This window comes from Zootoca vivipara, chromosome 10, assembly GCF_963506605.1.
Source record: "Zootoca vivipara chromosome 10, rZooViv1.1, whole genome shotgun sequence".
Taxonomy (NCBI): Eukaryota; Metazoa; Chordata; class Lepidosauria; order Squamata; family Lacertidae; genus Zootoca; species Zootoca vivipara.
In genome coordinates, this window is record NC_083285.1 from 41,798,027 (window position 1) to 41,813,598 (window position 15,572).

Here is a 15,572-nt window from a genome sequence, read left to right on the forward strand (position 1 = left end):
GGCGCTCATCTTGCTTTCAGGCCGAGGGAGCTGGGATTTGTCCACAGACAGCTTTCCGGGTCATGTGGCCAGCATGACTAAACCGCTTCTGGTGCAACAGAACATCGTGACAGAAACCAGAACGCACGGAAGCACCGTTTACCTTCCCGCTGCGGGAATTGCACTGGTATGCTTTCAAACTGCTAGGTTGGCAGGATCTGGGACAGAGCAACAGGAGCTCACCCCATTGCAGGGATTCGAACCGCCGACCTTCTGATTGGCAAGCCCAAGAGGCCACCCTGAGGAACATAGCTGTGACATAGCATTGGGAGGGGGGGAGCCTACAGTGGTGGTTGCCCTGGAACAAAATTGTTAGCTGCCTCAATACAGCTGTGTGCTTCCATTGGTGGGCTCTGTTGAAAATGGCTTCTCCATGTGAACCAGGAAGGGACCTCTCCAGACAACAGAACAACTCTTCTTTTCTTATCTCTGCAGCTGTGGTCTCCTGGGTGACACAGACCCTGTTAGGAAGTTTAATGTGCATATATAAACTATATCACCTTTTACAACATTGGGGGCACAGAATATTACTTGATGGAATTCTCTGCCTGAGCAACATATTAAACATGATACCATCTTCAGCTCCGAATGACTAACAATTTGAGTAGAGGAGAAAAGAGCTGCTAATAATTTAAAGACAATTTGTGCCAACTTAGAATTTGGAAAGAATCAGTGGCAGGAGGGAGAAGTCAGAGGCTAAAAATATATGAAGAGATGGTTCTCCCAGGACAGGAGATCACAGATTCATGCAATTGGTGGCAGTAATTTAGTGTAGAAAATCTGTGTCGGTTGGGGGAGGAAGAGGAAAAAGAGGGTTCACGTTGTTATGGTTCTTGCCACCTCTATAGGATAAAAGAACATTAAACACAATACTCACATACAATCCTCATTCCTTTGACTGCAATGTTAGAAAGAAAAAATCGCTACTTTTCTTTATAAACAAACTCATGGAACTTAAATTAAAATAAAACACACACACATACACACACACACCAGGGGTCTGGGATGAATGAGTCACTCTGGGTGCCAACTGCTTTAGAAGTGCAAAACGCAAATAATGCTGATCTCGAGCAATTTGTTCAGCCACACTGTTTTGTGTAGGATTATGCTGCATCAACTAAAAACAAGCTCCACTGAGTCTTTACTCTCAGGTAAGGATAGCCACCTGAATCAGGTAGCCAGAGCACACCAACTGAGACCAAGGAAATCTCCACAAGCCTAGAAGGAGGGTTTAAAGTTTTACATGTGTGTAATTCTGGAGGGAGTCTCTAAAGACTCAGGTGCCCTGGATAAACACACCAGGCTGGTGTCATAAGTCACGTAAGTAAAGTTTGTACCTATCGCCATGCCATAGCTGCCAAGTTATCCCTTTTTTAAAGGGATTTTCCCTTATGCTGAATAGGCTTCCTCGTGAGAAAAGGGAAAACTTGGCAGCTATGCGCCATGCTGATTACTGCAAGAACAAATAGGAAAACAGGGCTAATCCAGATTAGTGCAGGAGGTATGGTGCAAAAAGAGTAACTATGACAAAACACAAACCCCTGGAACAAAAACAGCTATCCCTTTTAGCCAAACCTCTAGACACCTATTCCTACAGTGTTAATTAGTCATGTGGAAAGCTGCCATCAAGGCCTTCCCACCAAATAAATCCATATAAGTCAATGTTGCAGATGGAATTCATCCCTTAGGTATCTGTCTAATAATCGTTGCCTCCAGTCTTTTCACACCGTCATCAAAGGCTTTGAAAAGCTCCTTCTAAACATTAGAAGCTTCCAAGAACATGAGGCAAGCACAAACTGAACAGGTCTTTTCAGGTAAGTAGCCCAAAGCTGAGAAGCATATGCATCCTTGCCAGGTAAATACATCTTTGCAAAGGTAAAAGAAACTGAAGGAAGAAGCCAAAGCATCAACTGTACATGACTGTATTTGTAACAGCAAGACACATACCTGACGGGTTGCTAATAAATTAGTCAATGTTGCATGGAAATTAGAAGTTCCTAAGCATGCCATGAATTAACTCAGCCCAAGTGGCTTCAGATTAACAGCTGCATTGTTATGGGGCCAACATTACAAGATCTAGTTGGCAACTAAACCATACTGGCCACATGATTAAAAGCTTTGACACAGCAATGCTTTGATTCGTTACGCAAATCAATAAGGCAGAATAAAAATAATAAAAAAATAAGGCAGAAGGCATGCCACAATGAGAAAGACAGCAGTGGCAGAGCACGCGGATAAGATCACCAACAAAATGTTGCAGTATGGTGAGCTTCTTTCAGAATTCCAGCCAGCCAGGCAGCTATGACTTTTTTCAGGATATTCCATTCCATTTCTCCCTCCCTCTAGTTTTCATCTTCTACCATCCCTGAGTAGTCACTGCGTATGCTTTGGGGAAATATCTGTAGCTCAGAAGCAGGACATCTGTTCTGCATACAGAAATTCCCAATTTCAATCCCTGGCATCTCTAGGGAAGACTGGGAGTGCTCCCCCCAACGGAAACTTTGGAGAGTTGCTGCCAGTCAGTGTAAACAGTACTGAGCTAGAGTGAACAATGGTTGAAGGCCAATTCTAGAAATGTGGGATGGGTCTGATTTCACTTAGATATGCAAGAGTATTATTCTCTCGTAACCTTTCCCTAACTCTGTTAACTCTTCTCCAGTTGTTCCCAATGATTCACACATATTTAGTTGCCAAAAAAAAAAGCAACTCAGCCCGGCATTATTTATTGGCAGTCCAGAGTGAAGCTGGCTATACAGAATGGCTGTTCCAGGTATATCCAAAAATGAATGCATTCAGGCATTGTGCAATTAGTTTCCAGACAACTTCACAGCTTAGAAAATGTTAGGTGATTTTGCAATCTGTGAAAGTAGCAAGAGAGCAAGTCATCCTGTTTTTTAGTTTTTCTGAACCAAAGTCATCTTAGCACAAGAGCAGAGCACAAATAAGGGAATTCTGGGGAGACAGAACCCATCCCCCTAATGTGACTCTGCGTCATTCCTCTCCCCACAGAAGTTCCCCCACTCCCTCTCCATGCAGGAGTTATTTAGCTGGAAGCACAGCTGAACAAGCATCATGCCAAATTAACCTGCCTAGACTGGAGAAAAAGAAAGGCAAAAACAAACTTTCCACTGTTGGTTGCCTAGCCCTCTGCACCAGTGAACTGTTGCTACTTTCTTTGAGAATTAGCTAAAAGCTGGTAGGATGGTTTCCTCGGCTTGGACAAAACCACAATGAACCCATCTGGGACTGGTTAGTTCTATTTGAAATTCCCTTCCGTTTAAAAAGCTACAAGCATGCTATATATCAGTGTCATGCAGGACCCTGTTTAATTAGCAGGGTATCAGCAACAAGCATGTTCTGAACATGCCCATAGAAACATTTTAAAAAATCTTCATTGCTATCAGCTGTGCTTTTCACAGCAGCATTTCTTACTAACTGAACATTTCTGACTTAGTTCAAGACACCCACTAGGCTCAGAGATGGTGGGATTTTGACCCTCCAGATGCTACTAGACTTCCAACTCCCATCATGGAGAATGGATTGAATGTTTTATTTCACAAAGGGATTGTGAGACTCATTAGAAAAACAGTCCGGCGCTTCTTCAGCATCCTTGGCTTGAATGTACCCCCAAATATTACATGTCCACAGATATTAGAAATGAAAGGATCCAGGTCTGGAAGGCTGCAGCCTCAGAGAAGTAGGGTGTGAGCTGCCCAAGGCCACCACCTCCCTTGTATACCCAGCCATGGGGGACAGGGGACTTCTAGCCCAGCCTCCAAAATGGTCTCATAGGCTGCATGTGTTCCTCATGCTTTCTGAATGCCTCCCCCATGACATGGTGATAGGCTGTTTCTCTTGTCAGAGGAAAAGGCTGCTCCTCCCTGTCTGCTCTAGCTGGTAACTGATACCACTGTCCCAGTTCTGCTTCCGCTGTATTACTCCACCATGGCACTTAATAATTTACTACTCCTATTTGGTCTTTCTCCTCTCCTTGGGAACATGTCCCCTCCACCTTCAGCATGGAAGTACTTGGGCATCATCACACCCCTCAATTGTCCCGGGGACATCCTGGAATTACAGAAGCCATCCCGGCTTTTGATTGGATCCTGGGATGTCCCGTTTTGGCTCAGCGAGAGCGTAGCCCTGAAAGACACATGTTTTTGGGGGGGCCGTGCTCTCGCACGAGTCACCAAAAGATGTGCACCCCGATTTTCCTCTATGGCATGTTGGAGGGTATGAATCATAGGTAGAATGCTGAAATAGCAACACCTCCCTCCTTTCCCCAAATCAAAAAAGGCTCTAGGTCTGGTCAACACCTTCCACCAGACAGCTCCTTCCCATCCCTCTGGTCCTTAAGCTTGCTTCTTCCACAATGCATGAATGATTACCAGGGTGCGCATGAAGCACACGGTAAAGAACATGGTTTTGCGTGCGTGCTTCTCCAATTTTCTAAATCAGAAACAGGGATGTGTTTAAAAAAGCAAAAGGGAAGAAAACTCGCAGCCCCACATCATGAGACTGGACAATGCAGTCCATTCATTTCCTTAGTGGCTACATGTGTACCAGCTTAAACCGCCATGGAAGTAAATGGTGGTGGGAGAGCATCCAGAGTTTAATTTGTTTCATTGGCTACCACAACTCCCCTACTGCCCTCTTCCCCAGCTCTCGCCTGATCCTTCCTTGCATCTGTACTGCCTCAAGCCTTCCACTTGTGCTCTTCTCTGAAAAGTATGATGTAGCTGCACAGTTTGATTATTTGACCCCATTGTTATAGTACCATGAAACCACAATCCTATGTGCTGGGCAAGCCGTAACATGTCCATCTATGCTGAAAATGACTGACAGAAGGAATAAGAGACACCAAGTGGTAGGAAATATTATTGAGCATTTTAATCTAACAACTTCTAAATGATGGGTCTTGTCTCCCCTCCCTTTCTCTTCTTACTAACCACACCTTCTGAAAGTCATTAAAGGTCAAAGAACTTAAGTGTTCTAGTCCAAGAGCGGTTTTAATCCAATGGCAGGGCTGGGCTCCTTTTGTTACTCATCAGCTAGGCACTTCTCCAGGACTCCAAAATGAAACCCAGGAGGAGGAGCAACAGGTTATTATCGCACAGTAGTACTTTAAAAGCTGTCACTTGGAAACCAGAAGCTTTTCTTTTGGGAATTATGGGATCAGAACTACCTAAACAGCATAGAAATTTATTTATGTATGCAACCACAGCTGCAAGAATGTTATGTGCCCAAAAATGGAAGGAAGAAGAGGTCCCGACAAGAGAAGAATGGATACAGAAGTTAATGGACTATGCAGAAATGGCAAAACTTACCGGGAGGATAAGAAATCAAGATAGCAATTTAACAATTTTTTAAAGAAAGGAATGGAAATGGTTTACTGAGGATTTACAAACAAACTGTAAACAGATTAAGACATTGGCAGGATTTATGTAAAAACCTGTAGTCTCTCTCTCTCTCTCTCTGGGATATATACAGGAATAGATATATAAAAGAATATGTTGAGATAATTTTGAGTATGCAAGAAGATGAAAATAAATGCAAAGAACCATAGAAAGAGGAGGAAAGGAGTCAGAGTTTTAAATGTTAAAATTATGATTGAATAATTGTTGCAATTTATATAAATGAAAATTATAAAAACTTTTTTTTAAAAAGCTGCCACTTGGGTTTTGAACCCCAGCCTACAAATCAACAACCCTCCCATGAGCCATAAACTTCCAAGAATCAAATCTGATCCCTGTTCTTCATGGATCAAAATAGTGTTCTTAGCTACTCATTGCTATATTTTTTCTAAGGTACATGGCTTCTGGGTTTTGCTTCTGTGCATTGATTTTGTCCCCTGGGGGGGGGGGCGCTTTCTGGGCATAATTTCTTTTCTGTTACTTTTAACAACCACAAAGAACAAATGAGATAGTACTGCCTCTAGATGCTGACAGGCATGATCAGCTGAAGGAACCGAGTGGGAAGGAGAGAAGTCAGAGTAATAGTTGCAGCAAACCTCGTGATCTCCACCCGAAATAAGCCCATCCCCCACAGGCTGCACTGCAGTATGAAGAGCCACTCGCCCATGCAGCCCATAAACATCCTCCTCCCTTCCTTGAAAGCTGCCTCAAGGCCCAACTGCTCTATTCTGGATCCTATTTTGGACATGTGCAATATATTCCAATTCATCCTTGCTGAGACGTTAGTGCCAGTGTGCCTAATGGCTCTTGTTGGCCACTAAATGTGTTTAGGAATGTGGTCTTACACATAGAACAATCCTTGAGCTATTTTCACATTAACAATTATTTCCATTTAAGAAGTTCCTTAACATGTTTTAACCCTTATGATATTCCAAATTAAAGAGAGAGAGACATTAAAAGCAAGGAAGGGGAAGAAATACATACACCATTTAATAATACGAATATACTGGAGTAGCACCCAATCCCACCCCTCTCCTGGGGGGCCACTATACAGAGTCAGTCGCTGGTTATTCTCTCAAAAGCACACAAAAGAATACAGAGTGAGTTCTGGTAGGTCAAGCATCCTGTTCTTCACAGTAGCCGATCATATTCCTCTGAGAAGCCCACAAAGAAGACATGAGGACAACAGCCCTATCCTCAGCAACCGATACTGAAGGCAACATAGAGACTAGAAGCAACTGTTAGCCGTATCTACCACAAATCTGTCTATTTCCCTTTAGTGCCAAATTGGTGACCACCGCCATATCTTAGGCTAGTGAATGCCAGATGCCAGAGTTTAACTATGCACAATGTTCTCCGGGAATTTCTGTGTGGGTGGAAAAATTAGGGAATGCTCGTGTTACATTTTATGTACACAAGTACAGAAGTAAAGTACACGTCCTGGAATTGGAAGTTCCTAATGCGGTCTACCTTTGATGAATGAATGTGTGTTCTCATAAAACACAGCCATTGGCATTGGATCTTTGAAGTTCCTTACCATATTGCTGTTAGTCTTGCTGGCATGTGCCTCCATCTGTTGCCAGTACTTCTTGGATTCCTGTACAATATCTTCATGGGTCATCCCTGGAATTATAATCAAGACTTCTATTAAGGGCTTCCAACTTCCAGAATCTTTTCAGATTTTTTTAAAACAATGGTTTTACTTGTAGTGTTTCAAAAAGGCAATGGACCAACAGACTTGGAGATTCAAGTAATTTCATTGTGAACCACCCTGAGATCTCTTCATATATATGTAATACTCTACACGTGCGGCAGAAATATAGCAACAAAAGGGTATAAAATTTAAGAGTTCTTGATTCAGACATGCTGCCTCCCAATTTCCAGCCACTCTTGCCAAGTTGACAGTTACATCCATTGATCCACTCTGCAGCTTTGCTTTTCTGCAAAGTGTAGAATATTAAAACCTATCACCACAAATCATTCCCTCAACTCTTATAATTCATGTATGTAGGATTTTATTACACTAAAGGTACAATCCTATGGTCCCTAGAAAGGCACCTCAGGAGCCATAGATACTGCAGATCTCCCTCTCCATCCTCAGGATGAGCCAAGTGGTACACACTTACCAGAGTACTGCTGCAGCAGCCAAACTTTGAGCTCTATGAAGCTGTGAGCAAAATGGCAGCTGTCTTCACGCAGGCAGCCGTAACGCACCTCATGCCGGCACACATCAAACTGAAAGTGCTCCTGGAACTGGCGGATCTTGGAGTATTTCAGTGACGTGGAACGAACAATGTGAACTAGACACCTGCATCGAGGAGAGGAATGTTTATTCATAAAGATACTTGTTTTAAAACAGCAGTGATATAGACAAATACTGCTCAGCCTGAGCCAGCCCATCCATTTGCAGCGCCCTCTGCCCCACGATTTTACAGAGAAGAACCTCAAATCTGGATTACAATGTTAGCCTGTCAGGAGACTGCCATGAAACATGTCCATCAGTCGCTAATATATTGTACCTTTTGCAGATTTTCATTATGAGCCAATTTGGGAGCTAATTGTGCTAAGTTTAGACCACGATGGGCACGTACCTCAGTTTCAGAACACACACTTACTGGATGTGGGCTTTGACAATTGTGTATCTGCAATGCTTCATGAGTAATGTGTTGACTGGGCTACACAGACAAAATAAAATGTTAGATCTTGGGCCTGATTTATGCATTACTCAAGAAGCATGGCAAATACTTAATCATCAGAACCAACAATAGGAAAAGGTTGGTTCCACAACTGAGGTGCTTATGTGTGGTAGTTAACAGGATGGCACCATGGTGAGGAATGCTGCTTTAAACAAACGATCTGCTAGATGACTGCAGCAGCAAGAGCACAACTACATGCCACCTGTTTCCATGCTGCTAAAGGTAATGCACGAATATGGATTTAATTATCCTTATCAATAATAATATAGGATAGGCCAGGAGTATTCCCAGAATCAAACAGGGTGGGGGTAAAGCATTACTAGCGAGACCATCAGCCACTGCTCATTGTTGAGCAACTGCTTTGCATCCCCAGCATCTCCAGGTAGAGACACTCTAGTGTGAACCCCTGGAGAGCAGCCTGTTAGTCTGTGTAGAGTCAATACCGAGCTAGTTAAAGGTTTGACTTAGTAGAAGGCAACTTTCTATGTCCCTATGACAAAGCCCAGCCCACTTACTTGTTATCATAAAAGCTATGTTTCGCAGCTAGGTTGGAGCACACTGCTGGCGAGTCCTTGGTCCCTTTGCTGATTATCCGGGGTTTGCTATCAAAGCAGATCTGCAAGCACACCATTAGAAAAGGGTTTCAGACTCTTAAGTCCCTAGAAATTGCTTTAAACCATCATTTCTAAAGCACTTCCAAGGCACTGTAATATTTGCCTAACAAGGGCTGAAATCTTAATGGTTCCCAAATGGAACCCTGGAGAGCCCCTGACAGTCAGTGTCGACAATACTGGGCAAGATGGTCCAATGGTCTGATTCAGTGTAAGACAGCTTCTTGTGTTCCTTTATCATGCTCCTGGCAACTTGTGATTATAGGTAATTGTTATTATAGATGAGGAATTAAGGTTAGGAGGTTGCAACTTGCCCACTTGCCCACTCAAAAAGTCAACGAGTCCTGATCTTCCAGGGCCCAGCCCAACGCTCCATTGACTAGAACACAGTGGCTTTCTGCTAAGTTACTTAGCAAGAAAACAGAATGCTTATCGTAATCAAGCCACAACCACACTGTGATGTTTCCAATTCATGTTTCTCAGCAATACTGGGGGTTTCTGGAGGCCAGCTCAAGGCTAGCCACATGGCAACTAGGCAGTAGATTCCAGAGAGGCGCCATTTCCCGTCACTTTAAAACAGAGCTGCAACCCAGAATGGAGTGTGAGAGAGAAAGGGTAAGCAGAATTTTGGTGTTTTTATGCAAAACCAAAACTGACAAATGTCAGCACTGGACACTATTCTGGGTGAAAGTCTCAGTGGCCCAGTTATGTAGCTAGACAAGGAGAAGGATGCAGTGGAAGGAAGGACATCTTGCCTGCCTTCTACTCCATACCTCACAGAGAAAGGTGAATATGCCCTGGTGTTCCTTCAAGATCCTGGCAATGGTCAGGCTGCCCCGCTTGACTCCACCCAGCGGGTCAAAGAGGAGGTCACGATTGAGAGTCCCCTTCCGCTCCTCTGTCCACACGTCGATCTCCTCCTGGTGGTACGCGAAGGTGCAGTTATCCCCGTACTTACAGTCCTGCTTGTTAAGCATATCTACAAAGCAACAGACACCACACCACCACACAAGGAATGGAGGCTGGAATCAGAACCAAGCTCTCTTGCTACCCCTTCTTCTGTTTCCTTCTCTTCCCTCCCACCCAGCCCCAAGATCACAAACAGTTAAAAATAAACAAATGAGTTCAAAATGTCACATCTTGGTGTAGCCCAGCCTTCCCCAACCTATGGATGCTGTTGGGACTACAACTCACATCACCCTGGACCATTGGTCATATTGACTGTGGCTCATGGGAGTTGCAGTAGAATGGAGAGTACATTGGAGAAGGTTGCAATTAGTCATCATAATAACTCAATCCCCTGTCATCTTTACTAATGATTAACTTAATCTCCCCAAGGAGACCTGCCTGATACCTGCCCATTTTGGCGTAAGTCAGACAATTTGATTTTCTTAGGATGTTAATTTAATCATTTTTTCTTGGCTGATGGCAATTGTGTTTTTATGCTGCCCTCTTAAATCTTGCTGCTTTGGGTGTGCTTTTGTATATCTTTTATCTTGTTTATCTATTACTGAACTTTGCAAATTTTGTAAGCCACCATGATGGGGAATCGATTGAAGGCAAAGGTATGAATTTCTATATTAATTAAAGCCTGTACACATTCATGAAGGAGAGGGTAGGTCAGTAGGAAACAGGTCATTGCTACAGAAATCAGCCTCCCTCTCCCCACACCATATTTCACAGAACCCTCATTCTGTATGAAGCAGTCCCGTTCCTCCTCCCCACCCCCCATGCACCCTTCCCTTCAAATCACCTTTGCAGAGATAATAAGATCCCACAAAGTTTGTCTTGGTTGGCCGTGGCCGGATTCTCTTCCAGGTTTTATCTTCTGAGTTGCAGCGCCTGCCCAGCAGTATATCCCGCTTGCACTTGTGTTCCAGACCTTCTCGATAGGTATAATCGCCAGCCTTGGGTCCTACAAAAGGGGAGACAAGATTAACAAGAGCCCAGTTTTTTCCAATAGCAATTAGTCCAAGTCATCATAAGCAAATAACCTGTTTTGGGATAGCAGATGCGACAGGCTTGTTTGAAGATATGAGTGGACGCCAGCGGGTTCTTCACAAGCAGAGCTGTGTTGGGCATCATTGACTCTGGCTGACACATCAGCAACTCTACCACTTTGGGTACCGTTGGGTGACTTGGTCCACTGTGGTTTGCCTGGAGAGGGGGGGGGAATTGCAACGAAAAGTAATTGAACCCCGCTCCTGAAGTTCTTCAGGTAAACCTGCATTTCAGAAAGAACAAGCCAAAGTGGGCAAACTAAAGTCATTTTCATTGATGACTCTACTCTACATGCAAGGAGAATTACTCTGACTTTCGTGGTCAATCCAAAATGCAATCCTGTGCATTCCCATGAATTCTAGGCAGGGTTGCAAAGAAGAACTGTCAAAGTGTTGCCCTATTGTGCCATTAGTGGAATAGACTGGATGAAATCGGGGTATCAACTATATTACTGACTGTTACACTGAAGGTGCACCTGAAAATCTATTTCCTTCTCATTTGAAAGCTTGTTGGAAAAGTCAAAGAGTATCCTACAATTGTCCAATACACTTTAGTTGCCTATGTGGTTCAGCTAAAGTGTCATATATAGCTCAGGAAAATAACTTTTTTCCTGATACATGGCCATGGTAATTGTAAAAAATAGTGAGATTGTTAGTTTTTTGTAACAGATTTCATTAGCTTTCCAACACAGTTTTAACATTTTAAACCACAAACTTTGTTGACATTATATCTTAAATTAGAAAAGGTGGCATCAGCCATCTTAATGACAGCATAGAGAGCTCAAGCAACCTGCCAGAACGGGCTATCACATGAAAATGCAACCAAGATATACACCTTTCAAAAAATCCTAATGAAGTTTTGCCACCTTACATGATGCCAAGGGGTCCATTTTCAGCTCTTGGCCCACAGATTATTCTATATCCCCATCCAGAGAAAAAGAGAACAACTGCTACTCACCAAGGATGGTGATTTCTGGATACCAGCAGGCTGCCGTGGTTCTTGTGTGCTGGTTTCCTCTGAACAAGGAGAGAAAAATCACAAGAGAAATGAAGACAGTTGGCCAGTGTTACAAGCATGACTGCCAACTATCTGAACGATACCACATTCAACTACCTTCTCTTTTCTTAAGTTCCCAAGAGGCAACAGAAACCAAGTTTCACATTCTTTTAGCACTTGAGGCAAATAGTTTCAATAATAAAAAAAACTAGAGTTAAGAAAGAAAATCATTGTAATGCTCTTGCACAGCCCCACCACCCAGGTCATTACCATGAGGTCTGCATAGGGAAATATCCCAGGGAGTTCTCTCTCCAGTGTTAGTTTCAAATTACTCCAAAGAGGCAGTTCTCACCAAGAGGAAAATTGTTTTCTAGTGGTTTAGATATCACTGGCTAGAAAAAGACTCTTTTCTTCAAATTTGCTTTGGATCATACAGAAACATACCTCCTTCTCCTTCATCCTCTTACATGTTAATCTTGTTATTCAGTCAAGTAATTCTTTAAGTTTCTCTTAATCTATAATGCAGCAATGAACTAATACTGCTGCTGTTTGGTGCAAACCACATGATGGGCACTATACAAACCAAAACATTTATCCATTTGCTTATTTATTATACCCAGTCTAGTTAGAAAAAAGAAACATTTGCAATTTAAAAGCGACAATACAAGGCTGGGACATAGGCCAGGAACTGATATGAGTGGTGAGAAGGAGAGAGTTTGATGGCAGTGGAGGAGCATGTAACATAAGCCTAGGGCAAGTGATTCTTCACAAAGATATGCCTAGAAATTATACGGAGTTTTGATGCAGCATTTCCCTTCCTTACAAGATTATGTGACTCTAACAGGCCCCACACCTACCAACAGTAAAAGAATCCAGCGCATCTAGCGATCCCCTATTGGTTCCAAAAGCATCCAACACATCAAGGCGGGACTCGGTGTATGGGAGCAAGTCTAGCGAATCCAGCGAGTCCAAAGGGGAGCTGCCACTGCCACCCACAGGTGATTCAAAGGCATCCAGGACAGATGAGGAGGAGAGCTGCTTAGTGGCATCCATCACAAGGCCAAAGGAAGCAGGAGGGAGCGGTGTGGAGACTGGAATGCTGGCGGTCACCACGGGAGGGAGCAGAGGAGTGCCACCTGGAAAGACGGGGATCAGCTGGGGCATCTCACTAGACAGGTTGGCAGGCATGGCACCTTGGACCAGGGACTTCAGCAAGAGAGATAAAACATGATACAGTTAGAGGGGAAGAGATGAAATACAGCAGGTACACTAGGTAGGTAGCACAGGGCACTATGGCAGACAGAACTGAAGACTAGTTTACAGTTACTTTCTCCAACGCAGCAGCATTATCTTTTTTTTTTTAAAGATATTTTTTATTAAACATTTTATAACACACACACACAAAAAAGAATACAATGCATACCAAAAATACAAAGAACATCATTACAACAAAAAAGAAAAAAAACATCAATACAAACAAAAACATAAACATATCATCTTTAATCAACTTTTTAAATCATTGTCTTTTTGGCTTCCCCAACTCCCCACTATCTGATTTTCATTTTGAATATCACTGTAGCAGTTTCTATTTCATCTCGTTTACTTCCATCATACTATAATCTCCTTAGTTCCTCTTAATCTCATCTTTATATTGCGTATCATTTTTTCAACCTTATAAGCTCCTCTTATCTCCCTATTGCCTTGACTTCTGTATTTCCCTAGATGTTCAGATTTTCAACTTTCAAAAATAGTTCCCTATATATATTTTAAACTTTCTCCAGTCTTCCTCCACTCTTTCCCCTGCTTGATCTCGGAGTCTTCCTGTCAGCTCTGCCAGCTCCATAAAGTCCAGCATTTTCATTTGCCATTCCTGTAAAGAGGGCAACTCCAACGCAGCAGCATTATCAACCAGTATCTGGGCAGATCCACATAGACCCTCCTCTCTTTGGGGGTGCAACTCCTGCCCCCCCCCACTGCAGTTCAGCATTACAACGGCATCAAGACTAACCAGGTGTTAGAGGCATAAGTGGCATTAACTGGATTGGGGGGAGCGGGGAGGAAGAATGCAACAGATCCAATAGGGTACCAGAAAGAAGCTTCAGGGAAGGATTATGTGCCCAATGTTGACCCAGAACATTGGTATATCTAGGAAAGAACCGTCTACTCTGATTAGCAGTTGCTGTCTAACACAGACAGTTGGTTTTTCCTAGTACATGCCCGATACTTTCCTAGTACAGGATCCTTTCAGTTTGAGGTGTCAGGGTTGAACCCTGGATTTCCTGCACATACAACACATTCTCTGCCATTAAGCTATGGACTTCCCCATTCCCGATATCAGAGTTTTCTCTTAACCAGGATTTGAGATGGATGTTGGGGAGGAAACCCTGGGCAACTTCAGCCACTGTCAACATCAATGCCACTGTATCACTTAATTGCATGTAAGACTAGTAGAGAACAATTTGCACTCCCTGTGTGTGGACAGGGAGACCAGAACTCTGCTTCCAATTGCTTAACCACAGCTACCACAGTTGGGAGTTTTAGATGTGCACACACCCTTTGTGTTCCCAAGGTGATAAACAATGCCACATGGAAATGTATAATATACTCAGGTCTCATGTTGGTTCAGATCCCATCAGATACTTAGAAACCAAAAGGAGGAGTTTGTGGGCAGGGGAGAGATACCAAGAGGAGGAGGGAGAAAGACACAGAACTCTCCAGTGCATGAGGAGAAGAGTGAGGGAAAGTCAAAAAGGAGTGACTGAAAGCAGAGATGTAGATGGATAGATAGACCTAGGAAATCCACTCTTACCAGAGGGTATTGTGACCCATCTGCAATAGAATCCAGAATGGAGTCCAGTTCATGCCCAAGAACTCCTCCTTCAGTGAAGTCATCAGCACCCTCAGACCCTGGCATGGATGCAGCATCAGTAGAAGGGAGCAGGGTGGCGGCAGGCAGTGAAGTTGGTGTGCCTTTCGTATCCAAGTCAGTTGATGGAAAGGCAGAGTCCTCACTCACAGAGACATTGGGAGGGGTGACGCACTGGAGATCGAGAGAGCTGTCTGCAAGGCAAATTACTTGATCACATCCAGATGGCAGCACACACACAGATCCCAATCCAGTGGCAGAAATGGAAGCTCAGAGGCTCTTGCTCTCTAAACTATAGGAAGCTACCGTATGCCAGCCCAGGACGTTTGTCCAACTAGCCCAATATTGTACACTCTGGGGGGCAGTGGCTGTCCAGGGTCTCAGGCAGAGGTCTCTCTCCTCCCTCGAACCAGAGACCTTCTACTACACTCAAAGCCTGCACTATACAGTGGTACCCCGCAAGACGAACGCCTCACGCAATGAAAAAATTGCAAAATGAAAGCGTTTTGCGATTTTTTGGACGACTCGCAAAACGAAACCGCCTATGGCCATGCTTCGCAAGACAAAGCAGCCTCACGAGGGGAAGGGAAGCCGCCGCCGCCACTTACCTTTAGGACTCCGCCAGTGACGTCCACGGCCGCCACTTCTGCCTCCTGCAGCGGCACGGCGCTCATGGTGGCTTCTGCGGCCCTTGGCGGGAACAGCGACAGCACCTGAAGGAGCGGAGGCTGCGGCGGGAGGAGACCCCGTGGCTCCAGCTTTGCTTTCTCCCATCTCTGTATTTGGCTTCCAGACTCCTTCCAGACCCCGTGGTGGGTGAGTCGGCGCCTTTTTTTTGCGCTTCTTTTTCCCCCATAGGAACGTATTAATTAAATTTCAATGCATTCCTATGGGAAACCACGCTTCGCAAGACGAAATTATCGCAACACAAAAGGACTCATGGAATGAA

At 43.9% G+C, this 15,572-nt stretch overlaps 1 protein-coding gene across 3 annotated transcripts in view; it reads right to left on the reverse strand.

Moving 5' to 3' along the window:
• The window catches only part of ZC3H7B (zinc finger CCCH-type containing 7B), a 49,355-nt gene that overhangs the window by 17,642 nt on the left and 16,141 nt on the right, over positions 1–15,572 (reverse strand). For all 3 annotated transcript variants that reach the window (XM_035127472.2, XM_035127471.2, XM_035127468.2), the window contains 9 exons: positions 14,567–14,817; positions 12,615–12,963; positions 11,719–11,777; positions 10,755–10,917; positions 10,514–10,675; positions 9,534–9,739; positions 8,665–8,765; positions 7,580–7,761; positions 6,991–7,076 (listed from right to left, as the gene is read on the reverse strand). In XM_035127472.2, coding sequence (XP_034983363.2) covers positions 6,991–7,076; positions 7,580–7,761; positions 8,665–8,765; positions 9,534–9,739; positions 10,514–10,675; positions 10,755–10,917; positions 11,719–11,777; positions 12,615–12,963; positions 14,567–14,817 — 1,559 coding nt within the window. The remainder of the gene's footprint in view (positions 1–6,990; positions 7,077–7,579; positions 7,762–8,664; positions 8,766–9,533; positions 9,740–10,513; positions 10,676–10,754; positions 10,918–11,718; positions 11,778–12,614; positions 12,964–14,566; positions 14,818–15,572) is intronic.